At 31.3% G+C, this 19295-nt stretch overlaps 3 protein-coding genes across 5 annotated transcripts; all 3 read left to right on the forward strand.

The window, feature by feature from the left end:
- The first annotated feature begins 826 nt into the window (after positions 1–826).
- On the forward strand, positions 827–5254 carry LOC107420657 (uncharacterized). The gene is made up of 7 exons (XM_048475227.2): positions 827–1080; positions 1247–1369; positions 1611–1768; positions 2701–2773; positions 2870–3064; positions 3958–4051; positions 4262–5254. Exons 2-7 carry the CDS (start codon positions 1265–1267, stop codon positions 5008–5010), a joined length of 1374 nt encoding a protein of 457 aa, XP_048331184.1. The 5' UTR covers positions 827–1080; positions 1247–1264; the 3' UTR covers positions 5011–5254.
- A 2141-nt stretch (positions 5255–7395) lies between these two features.
- Positions 7396–12021, forward strand: LOC107420690 (uncharacterized). Its single transcript, XM_016029713.3, has 7 exons — positions 7396–7618; positions 7830–7940; positions 8221–8378; positions 9547–9619; positions 9732–9926; positions 10748–10841; positions 11045–12021. The coding sequence occupies exons 2-7, from the start codon at positions 7836–7838 to the stop codon at positions 11797–11799; spliced, it is 1380 nt and encodes a 459-aa protein (XP_015885199.1). The 5' UTR covers positions 7396–7618; positions 7830–7835; the 3' UTR covers positions 11800–12021.
- A 1310-nt stretch (positions 12022–13331) lies between these two features.
- On the forward strand, positions 13332–18262 carry LOC125418165 (uncharacterized). Of its 3 annotated transcripts, none has more exons than XM_048475218.2 (7): positions 13332–13514; positions 13707–13813; positions 14050–14207; positions 15237–15309; positions 15440–15634; positions 16498–16591; positions 16801–18262. In XM_048475218.2, exons 1-7 carry the CDS (start codon positions 13355–13357, stop codon positions 17577–17579), a joined length of 1566 nt encoding a protein of 521 aa, XP_048331175.2. In that variant the 5' UTR covers positions 13332–13354; the 3' UTR covers positions 17580–18262. The 3 variants fall into 3 exon arrangements, with proteins under 3 accessions (XP_048331175.2, XP_060673340.1, XP_060673341.1); XM_060817357.1 differs by having other exon boundaries at positions 13384–13514; positions 13703–13813; XM_060817358.1 differs by having other exon boundaries at positions 13400–13514; positions 13691–13813.
- Positions 18263–19295: the final 1033 nt, after the last annotated feature.

Genomic DNA, 19295 nt, shown 5'->3' on the forward strand with positions numbered 1-19295 from the left:
AGGGCTAAAAAGCGACTATCTACTTCACACTTCACCGATGACCTTAAAATGGAGAAATTTGAATTTTAGATTTTTATTTTTATTTTTTTTTAATAAAATTCTTCACTGTCCAGTGTCAGTCAACGACTGTGTGGAAACCCTAACTTCTTGGTTTTTTTTTTTTTTTTTAATTTTTAATTTTTTAATTTTTAATTTTTATATTTTTTTTCCTTTTAAAAATGGAAGATGCCTCCTGTAGTCAACGACTGTGTGGAAACGCTAACTTTTTTTTTTTTTTTTTTTTCTTTGAAAAATGAAAGATACCTATATAGTATCATAGTCATCGGGTTGTAATTCTGTGTTGGAGCTAGTTAAGATTTGAGAACCCGTAGATGTTAAGGCCAAGTAGCTTTCTTCCACCAGCCTCGGTGGTGGAAACGCTAACTTCTTAATAATCAGTTTTGGTTACTTTTATATTTTATCTCCTTCATCTTAATCTGTTTCTACACTGTTTGTTTATTATTAACAAGCTCATATATCAATTTTACCTTTAATTTTAACGGTAAAAGGTCAAAATTTTTTTTGGTATTTTGTTATTAATAATATTATAAAAATATAATTTTAAATTTTAACTGTTAAAATTAAATAATAAAAAATAAAAAAATAGTTAAATCATATCAATCGTTTTCTTAAATAATGATGCGATTTCAAATTTCACACCTTCAATATTGAAAAGAAAAATGTCACAATTAATAGATAGAAAGTAAAGAATGGTTTTTTTTTTTTTTTTTTTTTTTTAAATATGGGTTGAAATATAATTAATAAAATCGGGGACTCTAAAAATCTAAATGAAAATTTCCCAAAAATTATGTCACCGACTAGTGTGAATGTCACTGTCAGTCATCTGCGCTACGCTGCTCCATATAGAAAAACGTTTATGGAAAATTCTCATAATCAGTTTTACTATTCCTTTTATATTTTTTATCCTATCCCTCTTTGTTTCTTCAGTGTTTGTTATACTAGTAACCACCAAAACACGATCTTACTCCGAAGTCTGTCGGGATAATTCAGGGGACTATCCGGCTCTTCCGATTATTGCAGGTATTTATACAATTAATTTACACTTTAAAAACAAAAACCTAATAAGAAATTTATAAAATATCAAATTAATTTTATAAAATTTAGATTCTTTTTATTTTTAGAACACTTTTTTGTGGGTTATATGTTTGATTGAGCTGAAACTGAACTATCCTGAAACTGAACTAAGTTTGATGAGAAGGTAGCAATGGTTGATAATGGGTGGATCTATGATACACCTTTGCATTCTCATGTGGAGGCCAAGCTGAGCCACCTCCTCGTTGACCTTCAAAATGACATACTTGGAATCCAGGTGTGCTTCTTTATAACCATTTTTTGCTTTTTATTTCTTTATTTAGTTTTATTTTTCTTCAATCACTCTCTGTATTCGCTTTGACTGCTGATTGTTGATTCCCTAATTCCACTTCAAATCTGTGTTATTATTTTCAATAATATTGTGCAATTATGGTTTTTTTTTTTTTTTCCTTTAATTTTCTCTCTCTCTCTATATTTGATAAATAGTTTTTGATGAAATTGTGCAAATCAATTTAAAGGTATGCGCTTATAAAGATGGAGAGGTTATTATTGACACTGCTGCTGGAGTGCTCGGTGAAAATGATCCTCGTCCCGTTCAGCCTGATACCCTTTTTCCAGTTTTTTCTGTAACCAAGGGTGTCACAGCAGGAATGTTGCATTGGTTGGTTGACAATGGGTGCGTAACTGGTAGTGTATTTCCATGTTTTTTCTGATCTTTTTTTGGTGCTGTGATGAGCATAATGTTCAATGGGGCGTTTTTCTTTCGAATTTCAATTTTCATGGATTACTCTTTGGCCACAAATTTACCCTGTGTGTTTTTGTGATACTTTTTATCGTGTCTGATCATTTTATTAACCTATATCTATTTAAATTCATGACTTAAATTTTATATGTTATGGAATAGTAGAATTCTCAATTTATCTGTGTTGGTTTCGTTTTCTTCTAATGCAATCCTTATTCTTTTTTGCTTATTTAAGAAACTGTCATGTTTTTTTTGTCTGACCACAAATTTGTGTCAACGATGCATCTTCTACAAGATTTCATAAATGGAGGTTTTATTATTCTTTTTTGAAATCAATCACTTCTTAGAAGTAGGAGTTTCAATAAAAGTAAGCAGAAAAGCATGTCTTGGGACTCTGAAACACATTCTGATGCTAGTGAAAAATGTTACCATATGCATGCATGTACATGTAGGCAGAGCCACGAAATTATCTTGGTAAACCAAGAATAGATTTAGTTGTTGGACTTCTTAAATTTCAACAATTATTTTAATTATGAAAACTGTATATGAATATTTGTTGTGTTTTACTTTGATAAATGCTAAGTAGATAAACTAGACGAGGAAACTTGAAAACACTAATAGTCTAAATATTTTCAAAAGTTTCAAAAACCAAAAGATAGTCGATCTATTGGAAAATATTTGGGAACTGTGTCAAATTTCTTTTACAATGAACTAATAACACACTCAAGTCAATAATAGAAAACTTTCAAACTGCATGGCCACTCTAAGTTTTAACGGATTATATCTCTTATGTTTTCATGTTGATAAATAGTATCCAAGTCTTTAACATTTCATTATATATTTAATTTGAATAGTTTATCGTGCAGAAAATTGAAGTTTGATGAAAATGTTGCAAATATATGGCCAGAATTTGGTTCGAATGGGAAGGATCTCATAAAGGTTCAAATTTTTTGTTCCAAAGACCTTTTGACTTACTCCAATATCCCCTAGAGTTATTAAGTATGGATTTTTTGTCTTTTTTGCCCTGCCATTTAGGTCCATCATGTGCTTAATCATACATCGGGTCTGCATAATGCCATGTCAGATGTTTTTAAAGAAAACCAAGAACTACTGTCTGACTGGGATGGATGTTTGAATTATATTGCAAAGTTAGTACCTGAGACTGAACCTGGCGAGTCGCAATTGTATCACGGTCAATCTTTTGGCTGGCTGTGTGGTGGAATTATTGAGGTAAAATTACTTGGTGTGTTTAGGATCAACGTCAATTAATTATTGTAACTCTCTCATTCCCTTAACTGGATCTCATAGTGAAAATGAAAGGACTCAACAGGTAAGAAACAACAAAAGGAACCCTTTCATAGCTAAATTTCCATTTTGCCAAAAGAAAGGAAGCCGGTTTGGGCACTTTTGGTTATTTAGTTTTCCCTTTGTTGTCTCAAGGCTGAAGGTTATAGTATTTCTGTCAAGATATGTTTTTGAATTCTTTTTATTTTTTTATTTTTTATTTTTTCTGCCTCCCTTTCCTTGAAAGTTTAGGAACGTAGTTCCTAAAAGATGTGATGACACCCACTGTCTTGCCTGCCGTTGATGATAATAGATGAAGGGAGGTTTGAGCTCCCATTGCCTGCTTGTGAGATTAGATTCCATCCAATCTTGTTTTGCTTCTTATATACATAATTAGTTAACTCTTAAGGCCAACTAAGGCAAAGTTCGTTCTTTAGGAAAGTAATCTAGCTAGCAGATATATAACATTGATCATGGAAGAAGCAAGACCTAGGTAAATGGAGCCTGTCTTGGACAACTACATAGGCTGCTCCCTGGAAATAGTCATTTGAGATTGAAAGATAATCTTTGGTTGGTTACACAACGTTTAATTTTATTTTATTTTTATTTTTTATTTTGTTCCCTATGTTTTGATTATGCATGCAACCTGTAAATCATACCTTGTTTTCGTTACAATAAATGGCCTTATTAGAGTTACTTATAGAAGTCCATCAAGTGTGAACCTTAGCAAATCTATTGTAATTGTCAGCACACTAAGCTACCTTAATAGGTTTGCCACTTCCCCTTTGTTACAAACCCTGCTATTTCGAGTGTTCTAATGATCCATTTGGATTCAACAGCATGCATCTGGGAAAAAGTTTCAGGAGATTCTTGAAGAAGCATTCATACACCCGCTCCAAATTGAAGGGGAGCTATATATTGGAATTCCTTCAGGCAAGTGCGTTAAATTTTCTTGTGTCACCGGGAATATTTGTGTGTGACATGCGCATCCATATTTCATTGCTGAAATTGAATCATGTGTTTTATGATGGTTGCTATCAAATTATCTATATAGAACTTGATGTTTCCCTTATTATACAATATTGTTTTAGCAGAAAGTATCAATTGTTAATTGTGAAATTGGGTTCTATGGTTCCACTCTAGGTGTTGAATCTCGACTTGCAACCATTGCCGTAGATACAGATTCTATGATGAAGTTTTCAAAGTTGGGCAATCAGCCCAATCTGCCCTCTAGCTTACAGCTAGCCAACATTCCTCAAATTGCTCCAAAAATTGCTGCTACATTCAACATGCTCAACATTCGTCGTGCTATCATGCCATCTTCTAATGGGCATTGCTCAGCTCGTGCACTTGCACGTTACTATGCAGCCTTAGTTGATGGAGGTGTGGTTCCACCTCCACATTCTTCTTCCTCAAAACCCCTACTTGGCAGCCACACCCACATCCCTACATTTTCTTTCCAAAATTCACCCAAAAAGCAACAAGATCATAAACAAGATGTAGGAGATGTTGAGGGTGGAAATCATAGTAGTGGTAACACCAGCAGTGATAGTTTCACAAAGATCGATGATCATGACACTAACCCTTCAAGTAATTATGTTGGTAAGATATTTAGAAACTCTAGAATTCATGATGCTTTCTTGGGTGTGGGTGGATATGGGAATTTAGCTCAGCCAGATGGGAAATTTGGACTAGGTTTTATAAGGTACATTTCAAAAGAGGGTTCCCTTATTGGATTTGGGCATGCTGGACTGGGTGGATCGGCTGGATTTTGTGATATACAAAATAGGTTTGCTATTTCTGTGACCTTGAACAAAATGTCGTTTGGTGATTTGACTGCCAGCATTATTCATTTGGTATGTTCAGAGTTGAATATCCCGGTACCAGAGTAATTTCTTCAATTTTGGAGATGGGTTCTGATGTGCAATAAATTTGGAAAAGCCTTTGACTAATTGATAAGAGTGAATAAAAATAATAATAATAAAAAAAAAAAATTCCCTACATTAATAGATTGAATAAATTTGTATTGTATATAATGGTTTTGTACCATATACAGGAGAGTAGAAAGTGAACGATATCAGTGTATACCAAAATAGATGAACTCTTATTGCAAATACAGGAGCTGTTTTTCTCAGCTGGGTTAATAGTGTTGGTTAGAAGAATGTCTTTTAGAAGTTTCTTTGTCAAAATTCTGGCATATCAGATCTAGTTGCGAGTAAATGTGTATATGTATGTACTCGTGTATATTAATTTACAGTGTTTCCAAATTTAAAATAGGTCCAGAAATCATTAAAAAATTTTCTTAATTTGAACCTTCTTGTTTTCTCCCTCTTTTTTTGTCAAATAGATCGCTTGAATAGCACATTTTCTGACGGACAGAACTGCTTTCTAAATAATTGGATTAATAGATCATTTCTTTGGTTTATTATGACTGTCCACCATAAAATTCTATAATTTTTATTTTCGGCTAAAGAGGAAAAAAAAAAAAAATATATATATATATATATATATATATATATATAAAGAGTAATAGATTCTGTACTCGTAATGGAATAAACGATACCTGAAAAAAAAATAAAAAATTCTACAAAATAACCACTGATTATTTGATAATGAAAAAAGAAAAAGTAGATTTTCCCTTCTATTGCATTTTTTTTGTTTTTTTCCTACTAAGAGAAAGTGAAAAGTATCCTTTTCCACCTCAATGTGTGAAATCTATAATTTTTCAGTTATGGATATAAATGGTATATCATTTAAAGAATACTTTCATATACTATGAAAAGAAAAAGTAAAAAATATATTTTCTCCACCATGATGATTGAAATTCATCATTTTTTAATAGATGTGAATGTATAACAATTGAAAAATATTTTAATATGCTTTGATAAGAGAAAGTGAATAATATCTTTTTCTCCACCTTGATGTCTGAAATTCATCATTTTTAAATTGTGAATGTGAGTTATACATCAACTGGTCTTAATAAAGTTGTTCACTGATATAGTTGTGCGTGTGTGTGTGTGTGTACGTATATACTTGTTTGTAAATTCAAAATAGGTCCCAAAATCAGCTAGTAAAAATTATTTATTATTTATCTTGAACATTTTTGTTTCCTCCTTGTTGTCTTGTATGGTTTATAGTGACTGTCCTTCAACATTAAACTAAATTAAGCACATGAAAACAAGTTTACTTCAGATTTTTCATATATCCCAGGAAAAGGGGGTAAAAATGGTAATAGATTCAGCCTTATCCTGGAAAGGTTGATGATCTAAAATTGCAACAACCACTGATTTTTTATAATTTTATGTAAATATTATTGATTTAAAATCATAACAATCACTGATTTTTCATAATTTTATATAAATATTAGTGTTTATAATTTTTTGATGTAACATAATAACTATTGTTTATATTAGAAAAGCTAAAATTAAAAAACGGAGAGTGGGACAATGCATAAATTTTTCAGAGAGAATGCTCATCGACGCCACAGTAAACTTTTTCCTTTTTGTCGGAAAAGACTCGTCATTTCATGTAGAGTATTGAATTTAAACTTTTTAGTCATATTTTATTAAAAAAAAAAAAATTCTCTTTCACCAAACGTTAAAAATCAGGATAAATTACATTTAGACTTGTGTGATTTATCCTAATTATATTTTTATTTTATTATGGTTTTGAAAATTTATATTAATTTCTTTTTTTTATAATTTATTAAAATAATTCTATTTTTATCAATTAATTTTTTAAAAAAAGACAGATTAAAAATTAAAAATATAACTCTAACCTTTTAACTATTAAAATTATTTAATAAAATTTAATACATAAAATCTAAATTATAATTTTTAAAAATATAAATTAAAATATAATTAAGATAAAATTGAAATTGTATAAATGAAACTTTTCTTTATAAATTTATAATTTTTTTAAAAAATAATTAATGATAAATATAAATTTTTATTTATATAATAATAAAATTTAAATTATTCGAATTTAAATAGTATAAATATATAATTAATTTCAAAATAATTTTATATAAAAGTTATATAAAATTATTAATTAATTTAATATTTTAATAATTTATTTTATTGAACTTTTAAAATATATATATATATATATATACATTTTTTAAAATTTAACATATCTGATAATTCTTTAAAAATAGAGAATTACAGTATTATTTTTTTCATTTAGTAGAGAAGTTTTTTTTTATTATTTTTTATTATTATTATTTTTTTATGGAACGATGATCTTTTTTATTTATTTTTATTTTTAATGTGGTTAAAGAAAAAGAAAATGCTCTTACTTCACAGACCTTCTGTGTCCAGTGTCAGTCATCTGCCATATCCGAACTCTTTAACTTTCTGGGATAATCAGTTTTATATTTCTTTCTTTATTTTTGTCTTCTTCCTCTTTACTTCGGTGTTTGTTATAAGCACCACCTTACTCTAAACTCCAAAGTCTATCGAGATCATTTGGGGGACCCTCCGGCTCTACAGATTATTACAGGTATCATACAAATAATTTACACTTTTAAAAAGAAAAAAAGCCTAAATGAATAAATAAATAATATCAAATTAATTTTCAGAATTTATTTCTTTTTTTTTTAGTTGTTATTTACTGTTTCTGGGTTATATGTTTGATTGAGCTGAAACTGAACTTTACTGTTTCTGGGTTATATGTTTGATTGAGCTGAAACTGAACTAACTTTGATGAGAAGGTAGCAATGGTCGATGATGGGTGGATATATGATACGCCTGTCCACTCTGATGTGGAGGCCAAGCTGAGGAACTTCCTTGTAGACCGTCGAAATGATATAATTGGAATCCAGGTGTGCTCCTTAACTTTTTATTTATTTAATTTTAATTTTCTTCAATCCCTCTTTAGTTGCTTTGACTGCTGATTGTTTGATTCTTTATTTTCATATCATATTGCACAATTAAATTTTCCTTTTTTTTTTTTTTTTTTTTTGGGGGGGGGGGGGGGGGTTTCTAATCGTTAAACTCATTTGTATATCTATTGTCAGGTTCGTTGCATTTAATTAATTAATTTGATGCAAATTAATTTCAAACTAGTTTTTTTGATCAAATTGTCAAAAATCATTTCAAAAGGTATGCGCTTATAAAGATGGAGAGGTTATTATTGACACTGCTGCTGGAGTGCTTGGTGAAACTGATCCTCGTCCAGTTCAGCCTGATACCCTTTTTCCAGTTTTTTCTGTAACCAAGAGTATCACATCAGGAATGTTGCATTGGCTGGTTGACAATGGGTACGTAATTGGTAGTGCATTTCCATGTTCTTTATAATCTTTTTGTGGTTCTTTGATGATTGTAATGTTTATTGGGGCATTTTTCTTTTGGATTTCAATTTTCTTTAATTACTCTCTGCCCACAAATTTACTCTACGAGATTTTGTGAAACTTTTAGATCATGCTTGATCATTTTATTAACCTATATCTCTTTAAATTCATCATGACTTTGTTGAAAATTCTTTATATATATTATGGAATAGTAGAATTCTCAACATTTTTACTGAAGTAATTCGGCTAATCCTTTTGTTGGTCCTTCTGTCTCCAAAGTTATATCAAGTGCAGCTAATTACCTAATCTAGAAAGTGGTATGATGTTTCCAACTTGATACTTATTTCATTTTCCAGTGTTGGTTCGCTTTCTTTAATGCAATCCTTATTCTTTTTAATACTTTTTTATTTTTTCTAATTTAAGAAATTTTATCCAGCCATGAATTTTGTGTTTGTGGTGCTTCTTCTACAACATTTCATAAATGGAGGTGTTATTATTCTCTTGAAAATCAACCACTTTTTCAAAGTAGGAGTTTCAATTAATAAAGCAAGCGGAAAAGCATGTCTTGGGACTCTGAAACATATATTGAAGCTAAATTGAAATTCAAAGTTGCATGGTATTATCTATGAAAAATGTTTTGGTGAATATCTATGCATGTAAACATAGGCAGGGTGACCAAATTATCTTTGTGAACCAAGAGTAGATTTAGTTGTTGGACTTCATAATTTTCAGCATTTTTTTTTTTAAATTATGAAAACTGTAAAAGAATATGAGTGGTATTTTACTTTGATAAATGGTAAGTAGATAAGCTAGATGAAAGTTGAAAACACTAGAAGTCTACATATTCTCAAAATTCCAAAAACCAAGAGGTTGTCAATCTATTGAAAACAACCAAGAGGTTGTCAATCTATTGAAAATATATAGACAAATGTTATAGAAAAATTTCAAAATCCACTGGGGGTGAGTCTGTCATTCTTTTACAATTAACTAATAACACACTCTATAATAGATAACTTGCAAACTGCATGGCAACTCTTAATGTTAATTGATAATATCTATTATTCTTTCATACTGATAAACAGCATCCAGGTATTTAACATTTCATTATAAAACTAATTTCAAGTGGTTTATTGTGCAGAAAAATGAAGTTTGATGAAAATGTAGCAAATATATGGCCAGAATTTGGATCAAATGGGAAGGATGCCATAAAGGTTCAAATTTTTTGTTCTAAAGTCTTGTGACTTGATCCAATATCCCCTAGAGCTGTTACTTGCATATCGTATTTATGTGATTTTTGTCTCTTTTTTTCTTTCGCCTTTTTAGGTCCATCATGTGCTTAATCATACGTCTGGTCTGCCTAATGCCATGTCAGACCTTCTTAAAGAAAACCAACTACAACTGTCTGACTGGGATGGATGTTTGAATCGCATTGCAATGTCTGTACCTGAGACTGAACCTGGCGAGTTGCAATTGCATCACTATCTATCTTTTGGCTGGCTTTGTGGTGGAATTATTGAAGTAAAATTACTTGATGTTTACAATTTCTATCATATTATCGTAACTCTCTTATTCCTTAATCGGATCTCGTAGTGAAAATGAAAGGAATCAATAGGATAAGAAACGATGAAAAGAAGCCATTTTGTAGCGAAATTTCTATTTTTTTCATAACAGAGAAAGCTGGTTTTTGCACTTTGTTTGTTTGTTGTTGTTGTTGTTGGTTTTTTTTTTTTTTTTTTTTTTGGTCATTTGTTGTCTTAAGGCTGAAGGTTGTAGAATTTCTTTCAAGATATATTTTTTTTTTGGCTTATGTTCCTTAAAAGGATTAGTGACATTGTCTTTCCTGCAGTCCACAATAATAGATGTAGGGAGGTTTAAGCTCCTGTTGCCTGCTTGTGAGATTAGATTCTATTCAATCTTTTTTGACTGCTTAAAATTAGTTAATCCTTGAGGCAAAGGTCTTTCTTTAGGGAAGTAATTCAGCTAGCAGATACATAACAGAGTGACTGTTGAAGAAGTAGTATCAAGGTAAATGGGACCTACCTCTCTAGATGGGCTGCTCTTAAAAAAGAATCACTGAGAAAAATAATCTTTGTTTCGTTATGCAACCATTTTTTTTTTTTTTTGAATTTTTTTAACAATGTTTTGCATGATGCATGCAAGCTGTAAATCTTACCTTGTTTTCATTACTGGAAATGGCCTTATTAGAATTGCTTATAGAAGTGCATTAAGCATGAACTTTAGCAAATCTAATGCAATTGGAGGTCAAATTTGTCTGTTTCTCCCATTTGTTATAAACCCTGCTATTTGGAGTGTTCTAATTATCCCGTTGGATTCAACAGCATGCATCTGGGAAAAAATTTCAGGAGATTCTTGAAGAAGCATTCGTTCACCCCCTCCAAATTGAAGGGGAGCTATATATTGGAATTCCTCCAGGCAAGTGTGTTGAAGTTTGTTTCTTCACTGGCACTATTTGTGTGTGACTGTATCCATTTCCTTGATGAAATTGAATAATGTACTTTATGCTGTTTGTTATCAAACTGTCCATAAAGAATTTGACATTTTACTGATTATACAATATGGTTTTAGCTGAAAGTATTATGGTAAGTATAAAGCTGCGTTTTGTGGTTCCATTCCAGGTGTTGAATCTCGACTTGCAACCCTCACGCTAGATACAGATTCTCTGAGCAAGTTCTCTAACTTAGGCAATCAGCCTGATCTGCCCTCTAGTTTACAGCCTGTCAACATTCCCCATATCGCAACAACACTTGCTTCTATGTTTAACATGCTCAACTTCCGTCGTGCACTCATACCTGGTGCCAATGGACATTGCTCAGCCCGTGCACTTGCACGTTACTATGCAGCCTTAGTTGATGGAGGTATGGTTCCGCCTCTGCATTCTTCTTCCTCAAAACCCCCACTTGGTAGCCACCCCCACATTCCTACACTTTCTTCCCAAAATTCACCGAAAAAGCAACAAGATTATAAACAGAACCAAGAAGATGTTGAGAGTGGAAATCATAGTAGTAAGGATCATGACACTAACACTAGCAATAGAAATGAGTCCATATGTGACAAGATTTTAGTGACTAACCCTTCAAGTAATTATGCTGGTAATTTATTTAGAAATCCTAGAATTCATGATGCTTTCTTGGGTGTGGGGCAATATGGAAATTTGGTTAAGGCTGATGGAAAATATGGACTTGGGTTTGAGAGGTGCACTTCAAAGGAGGGTTCCCTTGTCGGCTTTGGACTCTCTGGAATGGGAGGGTCAATTGGACTTTGTAACCTGAAAAATAGGTTTGCTATAGCTGTGACATTGAACAGGCTCTCATTCACTTCTTTCACTTCCAACATCATTGATCTCGTTTGTTCGGAGCTGAACATTCTCTGATTTGATAAGGGTCTTGGGAAAAACACAAAAACTGATATTAAAAGGTAATTTTTTTGGTTTGAATATATTCGTGCTTAGCATTGTATGTGCTTGATATGCAGGATTATGTTGTATAAATTATACTGTAGTATATTAGACTGTATTATATTAAGAATTGTACTATACTGCAATTTTAGTTAAAGAATTATTTTATCAAAATAAAATTGATAAACTATGACTGTGTGCCAGTGTGTATACCCCTAGGGAGTATGTGACTCTGTGTATTATACAATTTTCGTTAAAGAATTATTTGTTTTGAACATTTTTGTTTCCCCCACAGTTGTCTTGCTTGGTTTATAATGACCGTCCTTCAACATCAAAGTAAGCACATCAAAATACGTGAAACTTCAGATTTTGCATAAATCCCAAATGATGTTATTTCCCGAAAAAGGAAAAAAAAAAAAAATAAGAGTAATAGATTCGCTATCACTGATTTTCATAATTTTATATAAATATTATTGTCTGTAATTTTTTGATATAATACAATACTTGTTGTTTTGTTTTTTGCTGGTGAGGATCGAACCCAGCTGATAGGCTGGATGTTGGTTGATGGATATAATATAATACTTGTTGTTTACATCAGAAAAGCTAAAAAAAAAAAAAAAAAAAAGGGGAGAGTGGGACATATGCGTTAATTTTCAGAGAAAATGAGGCTGATTTCTTTCAACAAACATCAACATGACAATTAACTTCCTTTATTGGTCGGAAAAGCGACAAACAAACATAACTTTTTGTAAAATGGAGAATCTTTGAATTTAGACTTTTTAGTCATATTTTACCCAACCCAAAAAAAAAAAACAAAAACTTTAAGACTGTTTAGTCATATTTTACCCAACCCAAGAAAAAAAATAATAATAAAAATAAAAAATCTCTTCATAAAACGGTAAAAATGAGGATAAATTACAATTAAACTCATATAGTATATCCTAATTATATATACATATGGAAATTTTATGGAGAGCACAGTTTGTGTGGGAATTATAATATTAATGACGATTTTTTATAGTATTAACGACGGTTTCTTAAAAAATCATCACTAATACTATGAAAAACTGTCACTAATATTGTAATCCACACCATAAACAGATTATATATATATATATATTTTTTTTTTTATCATGGCTTTAAAATTTCATTACTAATCTCCTTTTATTTTTTTATAATATATCAAAATAGTTTTATATATTAATTTTTAATAGTTAAAAGTTAAAAAAAGTTAAATTTAATTTTTTATTATTAATAATACTGTAAAAATATAATTTTAACTTTAAATTGTTAAAATTAGTTGGGAAAAAAATTATCATTTAGGAACAGCCTAGAGATTATATTCACTATTTTTTTTATTAATAATTTGAGTTTAAATTCTATGTTTATAATTTAAAAAAAAAAAGAAGAAAAATGTTAAAATTAATCGATAGAAAGGTAAAAATGATTTTTTTTTTTCACACAAAAATATGGGTTGAGATATAATTAGGATAAAATGGAAGGATTCAAATGAAATTTTCCTTTAAAAATTATGTCATCGTCCAACGTGTATGTCACCATCAGTCATCTGCTATCTGCTATTCTCTTTAGTTCTGCAGCGTTTGTTATACTTGTAAGCACCAAAACACTATCTTACTCCGAAGTTTGTCGGGATCGTTCAGGGGACTATCCGACTCTCCCGATTATTGCAGGTATTTATACAATTAATTTACACTTTTAAAAACAAAAACGTAAAAAAGAAATTAAAAATATATATATATCAAATTAATTTTATAAAATTTAGAATAATTTTTTTATTTTTTATTTTTTATTTTTTTTAAACAATGTTTTTGGATTGTATGTTTGATTGAGCTGAAACTGAACTAAGTTTGATGAGAAGGTAGCAATGGTTGATAATGGGTGGATGTATGATACACCTGTGCATTCTGATGTGGAAGCCAAGCTGAGACACCTCCTCGTTGACCTTCAAAATGATACACTTGGAGTCCAGGTGTGCTCCTTTATAACCATTTTTTACTTTTTATTTCTTTTTTTTTTTTAATTTTAGTTTTCTTCGATCCCTCTCTGTATTCGCTTTGACTGCTAATTGTTGATTCCCCAATTCCACTTCAAATCTGTGTTATTATTGTCAATCATATTGTGCAATTATGTTTTTTTTTTTTTTTTGGTTCTGTTTTTCTATATTTGAAAAATAGTTTTTGGTGAAATTGTGAAATCAATTTAAAGGTATGCGCTTATAAAGATGGAGAGGTTATTATTGACACTGCTGCTGGAGTGCTCGGTGAAAATGATGCTCGTCCCGTTCAGCCTGATACCCTTTTTCCAGTTTTTTCTGTAACCAAGGGTATCGCGGCAGGAATGTTGCATTGGTTGGTTGACAATGGGTGTGTAATTGGTAGCGTATTTCCATGCTTTTTCTGATCTTTTTGTGGTGCTGTGATGATCATAATGTTCAATGGGGCGTTTTTCTTTCGAATTTCAATTTTCTTGGATTACTCTTTGGCCACAAATTTACTCTGTGTTTTTATGAAACTTTTGGATCGTGTCTGATCATTTTATTAACCTATATCTCTTTAAATTCATGACTTAAATTTATTATGTTATGGAACAGTAGAATTCTCGACATTGTTACTGAAATTGCTCTGTTAAAGCCTTATGTTGGTCCTTCTGTCTTCAAAGTTACAATGAGTGGAGCTAATTACCAAATCTAGAAAGTGGAATGATACTTTGAAGTCGGACGCTTCTCTTATCTCTCAACTTATCTGTGTTGGTTTCGTTTTGCTTCTAATGCAATCCTTATTCTTTTTTACTTTTATGTCAATGATGCATCTTCTACAAGATTTCATAAATGGAGGTGTTATTATTCTTTTTTGAAAATCAATCACTATTTAAAAGTCGGAGTTTCAATAAAAGTAAGCAGAAAAGCATGTCTTGGGACTCTGAAACACATCCGAATGCTAAGTGAAAAATGTTATAATCATATGCATGCATGTACACATAGGCAGAGCCATGAAATTATCTTGGTGAACCAAGAATAGATTCAGTTGTTGGACTCCTTAAATTTCAACAATTTGTTTAATTATGAAAACTGGAAACGAATATTAGTTGTGTTTTACTTTGATAAATGCTAAGTAGATAAGCTAGACAATGAAACTTGAAAACGCTAATAGTCTAAATATTTTCAAAAGTTTTAAATACCAAGAGATAATCTATTGGAAAATATTCGGGAATTCTTTATCAAATTTCTTTTACCATTAACTAATAACACACTTAAGTCAATAATAGAAAACTTTCGAACTGCATGGCCACTGTAAGTTTTAATCGATAACATCTCTTATGCTTTCATGTTGACAAAGAGTATTTATGTCTTTAACATTTCATTATTTATCTAATTTGAATAGTTTATTGTGCAGAAAATTGAAGTTTGATGAAAATGTTGCAAATATATGGCCAGAATTTGGTTCAAATGTAAAGGATCTAATAAAGGTTCAAATTTTCTGTCCTAAAGACCTGTGACTTACTCCAATATCCTCTAGAATTGTTAATTATAGATTTTTTTTGTCCTTTTTTTTTTTTTTTTTTTTTTTTTTTTTTGTTTTTTTGCCCCACCAGTTAGGTCCATCATGTGCTTAATCATACATCGGGTCTGCATAATGCTATGTCAGACGTTTTTAAAGAAAACCAACTACTACTCTCTGACTGGGGTGGATGTTTGAATCACATTGCAAAGTCAGTACCTGAGACTGAACCTGGCGAGTCGCAATTGTATCACCATCTATCTTTTGGCTGGCTGTGTGGTGGAATTATTGAGGTAAAATTACTTGGTGTGCTTAGAACCAATGGCAAATTATAATAACTCTCTCATGTCCTTAATTAGATCTCATAGTGAAAATGAAAGGGCCCAATAGTATAAGAAACAACAAAAGGAAGCCATTCTGTAGCTAAACTTCCATTTTGCCAAAACAGTGGAAGCTGGTATGGGCACTTTTGGTTATTTTGTTCTCCCTTTGTTGTCTCAAGGCTGAAGGTTATCGTATTTCTTTCAAGATATGACTTTGAAGTCTCTTTTTATTTTCATTTTTATTTTTATTTTTTATGCTTCCAACTTTAGAAATGTAGTTCCTAAAATATGCGATGACACTCACTGTCTTGCCTGCCGTTGATGATAATAGATGGAGGTTTGAGCTCCCATTGCCTGCTTGTGAGATTAGATTCCATCCAATCTTTTTTTGCTGCTTATGTAAAATTAGTAAACCCTTAAGGCCAACTGAGGCAAAGGTCGTTCGTTAGGGAAGGAATCTATCTAGCAGATATTTAACAGTGGTCATGGAAGAAGCAAGCTCTAGGTAAATGGAACCTAACTTGAACAACTAGATAAACTGCTCCTGGAAATGGTCGCTTGAGATTAAAAGATAATCTTTGGTTGGTTACACAACATTTTTTTTATTTTTTTGTTCCCAATGTTTTCATGATGCATGTAACCTGTAAATCATACCATGTTTTATTACTGTAAATGTCCTCTTTGGAGTTACTTACAGAAGTCCATCGAATGTGAACCTTAGCAAATCTATTGTAACTGTCAGCACACTAAGGTATCTTTATAGGTTTGACACTTCCCATTTGTTATTAACCCTGCTATTTTGAGTGTTCTAATTATCTGTTTGGATTCAACAGCATGCATCTGGGAAAAAGTTTCAGGAGATTCTTGAAGAAGCATTCATCCACCCCCTCCAAATTGAAGGGGAGCTATATATTGGAATCCCTCCAGGCAAGTATGTTGAATTTGCTTGTGTCACTGGGAATATTTGTGTGTGATAAGTGCATCCATATTTCCTTGCTGCAATTGAATAATGTACTTTTTTAAGTTTGCTATCAAATTATCTGTACAGAACTTGACATTTCACTTATTATACAATATTATTTTAGCAGAAAGTGTCAATGTTAATTGTAAAACTGGGTTATATGGTTCCACTGTAGGTGTTGAATCTCGACTTGCAACCATTGCGGTAGATACAGATTCTATGGTCAAGTTTTCTAAGTTGGGCAATCAGCCCATTCTGCCCTCTAGCTTACAGCGAGCCAACATTCCTCAAATTGCTCCAAAAATTGCTGCTACGTTCAACATGCTCAACATTCGTCGTGCTATCATGCCATCTTCTAATGGGCATTGCTCAGCCCGTGCACTTACACGTTACTATGCAGCCTTAGTTGATGGAGGTGTGGTTCCACCTCCACATTCTTCTTCCTCAAAACCCCCACTTGGTAGCCACTCTCACATCCCTACATTTTCTTCCCAAAATTCACCCAAAAGGCAACAAGATCATAAAAAAGATGATGGGAATGGAAATCATAGCAGTGGTAACACCAGCAGTGATAGTTTCACTGAGCTCGTTGATCACGACGCTAAGCCTTCAACTAATTATGTTGGTAAGATATTTAGAAACTCTAGAATTCATAATGCTTTCTTGGGTGTGGGTGAATATAGGAATTTAGCTCAGCCAGATGGGAAATTTGGACTAGGTTTTATAAGGTACATTTCAAAGGAGGGTTCCCTTATTGGATTTGGGCACGCTGGATTGGGTGGGTCTGCTGGATTTTGTGATATAGAAAATAGGTTTGCTATTTCTGTGACCTTGAACAACATGTCATTTGGTGATTTGACTGCCAGCATTATTCATTTGATTTGTTCAGAGTTGAATATCACTGTACCAAAGGAATTTTCAATATTTATAGAGAAGGGTCCTGATGGACAATAAACTTGGAAAGACCTAGAGCAAATTATTAAAAAAAAAAAAAAAAAAAAAAAAAAAGAGAAAAGGGAAGAAAAAAGAAAAAAGTAAAAGAAGGAGAAGAAGAAGTTCCTTTCATATATGTAATGTTTTGTACCAAATGCAAGACTGTAGAAAGTGAATGATATCAGTGTATACCAGAATAAATGTACTCTTGTGAATATAGGAATTTAGCTCAGCCAGATGGGAAATTTGGACTAGGTTTTATAAGGTACATTTCAAAGGAGGGTTCCCTTATTGGATTTGGGCACGCTGGATTGGGTGGGTCTGCTGGATTTTGTGATATAGAAAATAGGTTTGCTATTTCTGTGACCTTGAACAACATGTCATTTGGTGATTTGACTGCCAGCATTATTCATTTGATTTGTTCAGAGTTGAATATCACTGTACCAAAGGAATTTTCAATATTTATAGAGAAGGGTCCTGATGGACAATAAACTTGGCAAGACCTAGAGCAAATTATTAAAAAAAAAAAAAAAAAAAAAAAAAAGAGAAAAGGGAAGAAAAAAGAAAAAAGTAAAAGAAGGAGAAGAAGAAGTTCCTTTCATATATGTAATGTTTTGTACCAAATGCAAGACTGTAGAAAGTGAATGATATCAGTGTATACCAGAATAAATGTACTCTTGTTGCAAATATAGGAGCTGCTTTTCTCTGCTGGGTTAATAATGTTTTGTCAAGTGTCTTTTAGAATTTTGTTTGTCAAAATTCTGGCATATCAGATCTAGTTGCGAATAAATGTGTATATAAAAGTGTATATATGTACTCATGCATATTAAAATTTACAATAGGTCCAGAAATCAATTAGTTTTTATTTTTTATTTTGAACCTTTTTGTTTTCTCCCTCTTGTTTTGTCAAAAAGATCACTTGAATAGCACATTTCCTGATGAACGGAATTGCTTTCTAAATAATTGGATTAATAGATCATTTCTTTGGTTTATCATGACTGTCATCATAAAATTGTATAATTTTTATTTTCAGCCAAAGGGAAAAAAAAAAAAAAAAAAGAGTAATAGATTCTGCACCCGTAATGGGATAAACAACGATACTTAAAAGAAAGAAAGAAAAAAAAAAAAAAAAAGAAGGAGAAAATCACTCATTATTTGATAATGAAATAAGAAAAAAAAAAAAAATTTGTCCTTTCAGTTATAGATTGAATATGTTTATATTTTATTTATTTATTTTTTTACCATGTACTTGAGGAAGTGAACAATATCTTTTCCCTACCTCAATGTTACGTTTTAGATGTGAATATAAATGAAATACCAATACAAGAATATTCTATAATATGGTTTTTTCCCTGATATAGTTGCCTATGTGTGTATAAAATTAAAATTTTCACTGTTTCCAAATTCAAAATAGGTCCAAAAATCAGCTAGTAAAAATTATTTATTATTTATCTTGAACATTCTTGTTTCCTCCCTGTTGTCTTATATGGTTTATAATGACTGTCCTTCAACATTAAAGTAAAGTAAGCACATGAAAATAAGTTAACTTCAGATTTTAGTAATAGATTCAGCGTAAATTTGGAAAGGTTGACGATTGCTCGACGGAAGTTGAGCATGTTGAATAATGTACTTTATGCTGTTTGTTATCAAATTGTCCATAGAGAATTTGACATTTTAATGATTATACAATATGGTTTTAGCTAAAAGTATTATGGTAATTATAAAGCTGGGTTTTGT

Source organism: Ziziphus jujuba, chromosome 5 (genome assembly GCF_031755915.1).
Source record: "Ziziphus jujuba cultivar Dongzao chromosome 5, ASM3175591v1".
NCBI lineage: Eukaryota > Viridiplantae > Streptophyta > Magnoliopsida > Rosales > Rhamnaceae > Ziziphus > Ziziphus jujuba.

Excerpts from the sequence above, each read along its gene's own strand:
- LOC107420657 (XM_048475227.2), top strand. The coding sequence starts at position 1,265 with ATGGTTGATAATGGGTGGATCTATGATACACCTTTGCATTCTCATGTG. Across the intron at positions 2,774-2,869 it reads ATGGGAAGGATCTCATAAAG|GTCCATCATGTGCTTAATCA; the intron begins GTTCAAATTTTT and ends CCTGCCATTTAG. Across the intron at positions 4,052-4,261 it reads ATATATTGGAATTCCTTCAG|GTGTTGAATCTCGACTTGCA; the intron begins GCAAGTGCGTTA and ends GTTCCACTCTAG.
- LOC107420690 (XM_016029713.3), top strand. The coding sequence starts at position 7,836 with ATGGTCGATGATGGGTGGATATATGATACGCCTGTCCACTCTGATGTG. Across the intron at positions 8,379-9,546 it reads CATTGGCTGGTTGACAATGG|AAAAATGAAGTTTGATGAAA; the intron begins GTACGTAATTGG and ends TTTATTGTGCAG. Across the intron at positions 9,620-9,731 it reads ATGGGAAGGATGCCATAAAG|GTCCATCATGTGCTTAATCA; the intron begins GTTCAAATTTTT and ends TCGCCTTTTTAG.
- LOC125418165 (XM_048475218.2), top strand. The coding sequence starts at position 13,355 with ATGTCATCGTCCAACGTGTATGTCACCATCAGTCATCTGCTATCTGCT. Across the intron at positions 13,515-13,706 it reads GACTCTCCCGATTATTGCAG|CAATGGTTGATAATGGGTGG; the intron begins GTATTTATACAA and ends ATGAGAAGGTAG. Across the intron at positions 15,635-16,497 it reads TGTGTGGTGGAATTATTGAG|CATGCATCTGGGAAAAAGTT; the intron begins GTAAAATTACTT and ends TGGATTCAACAG.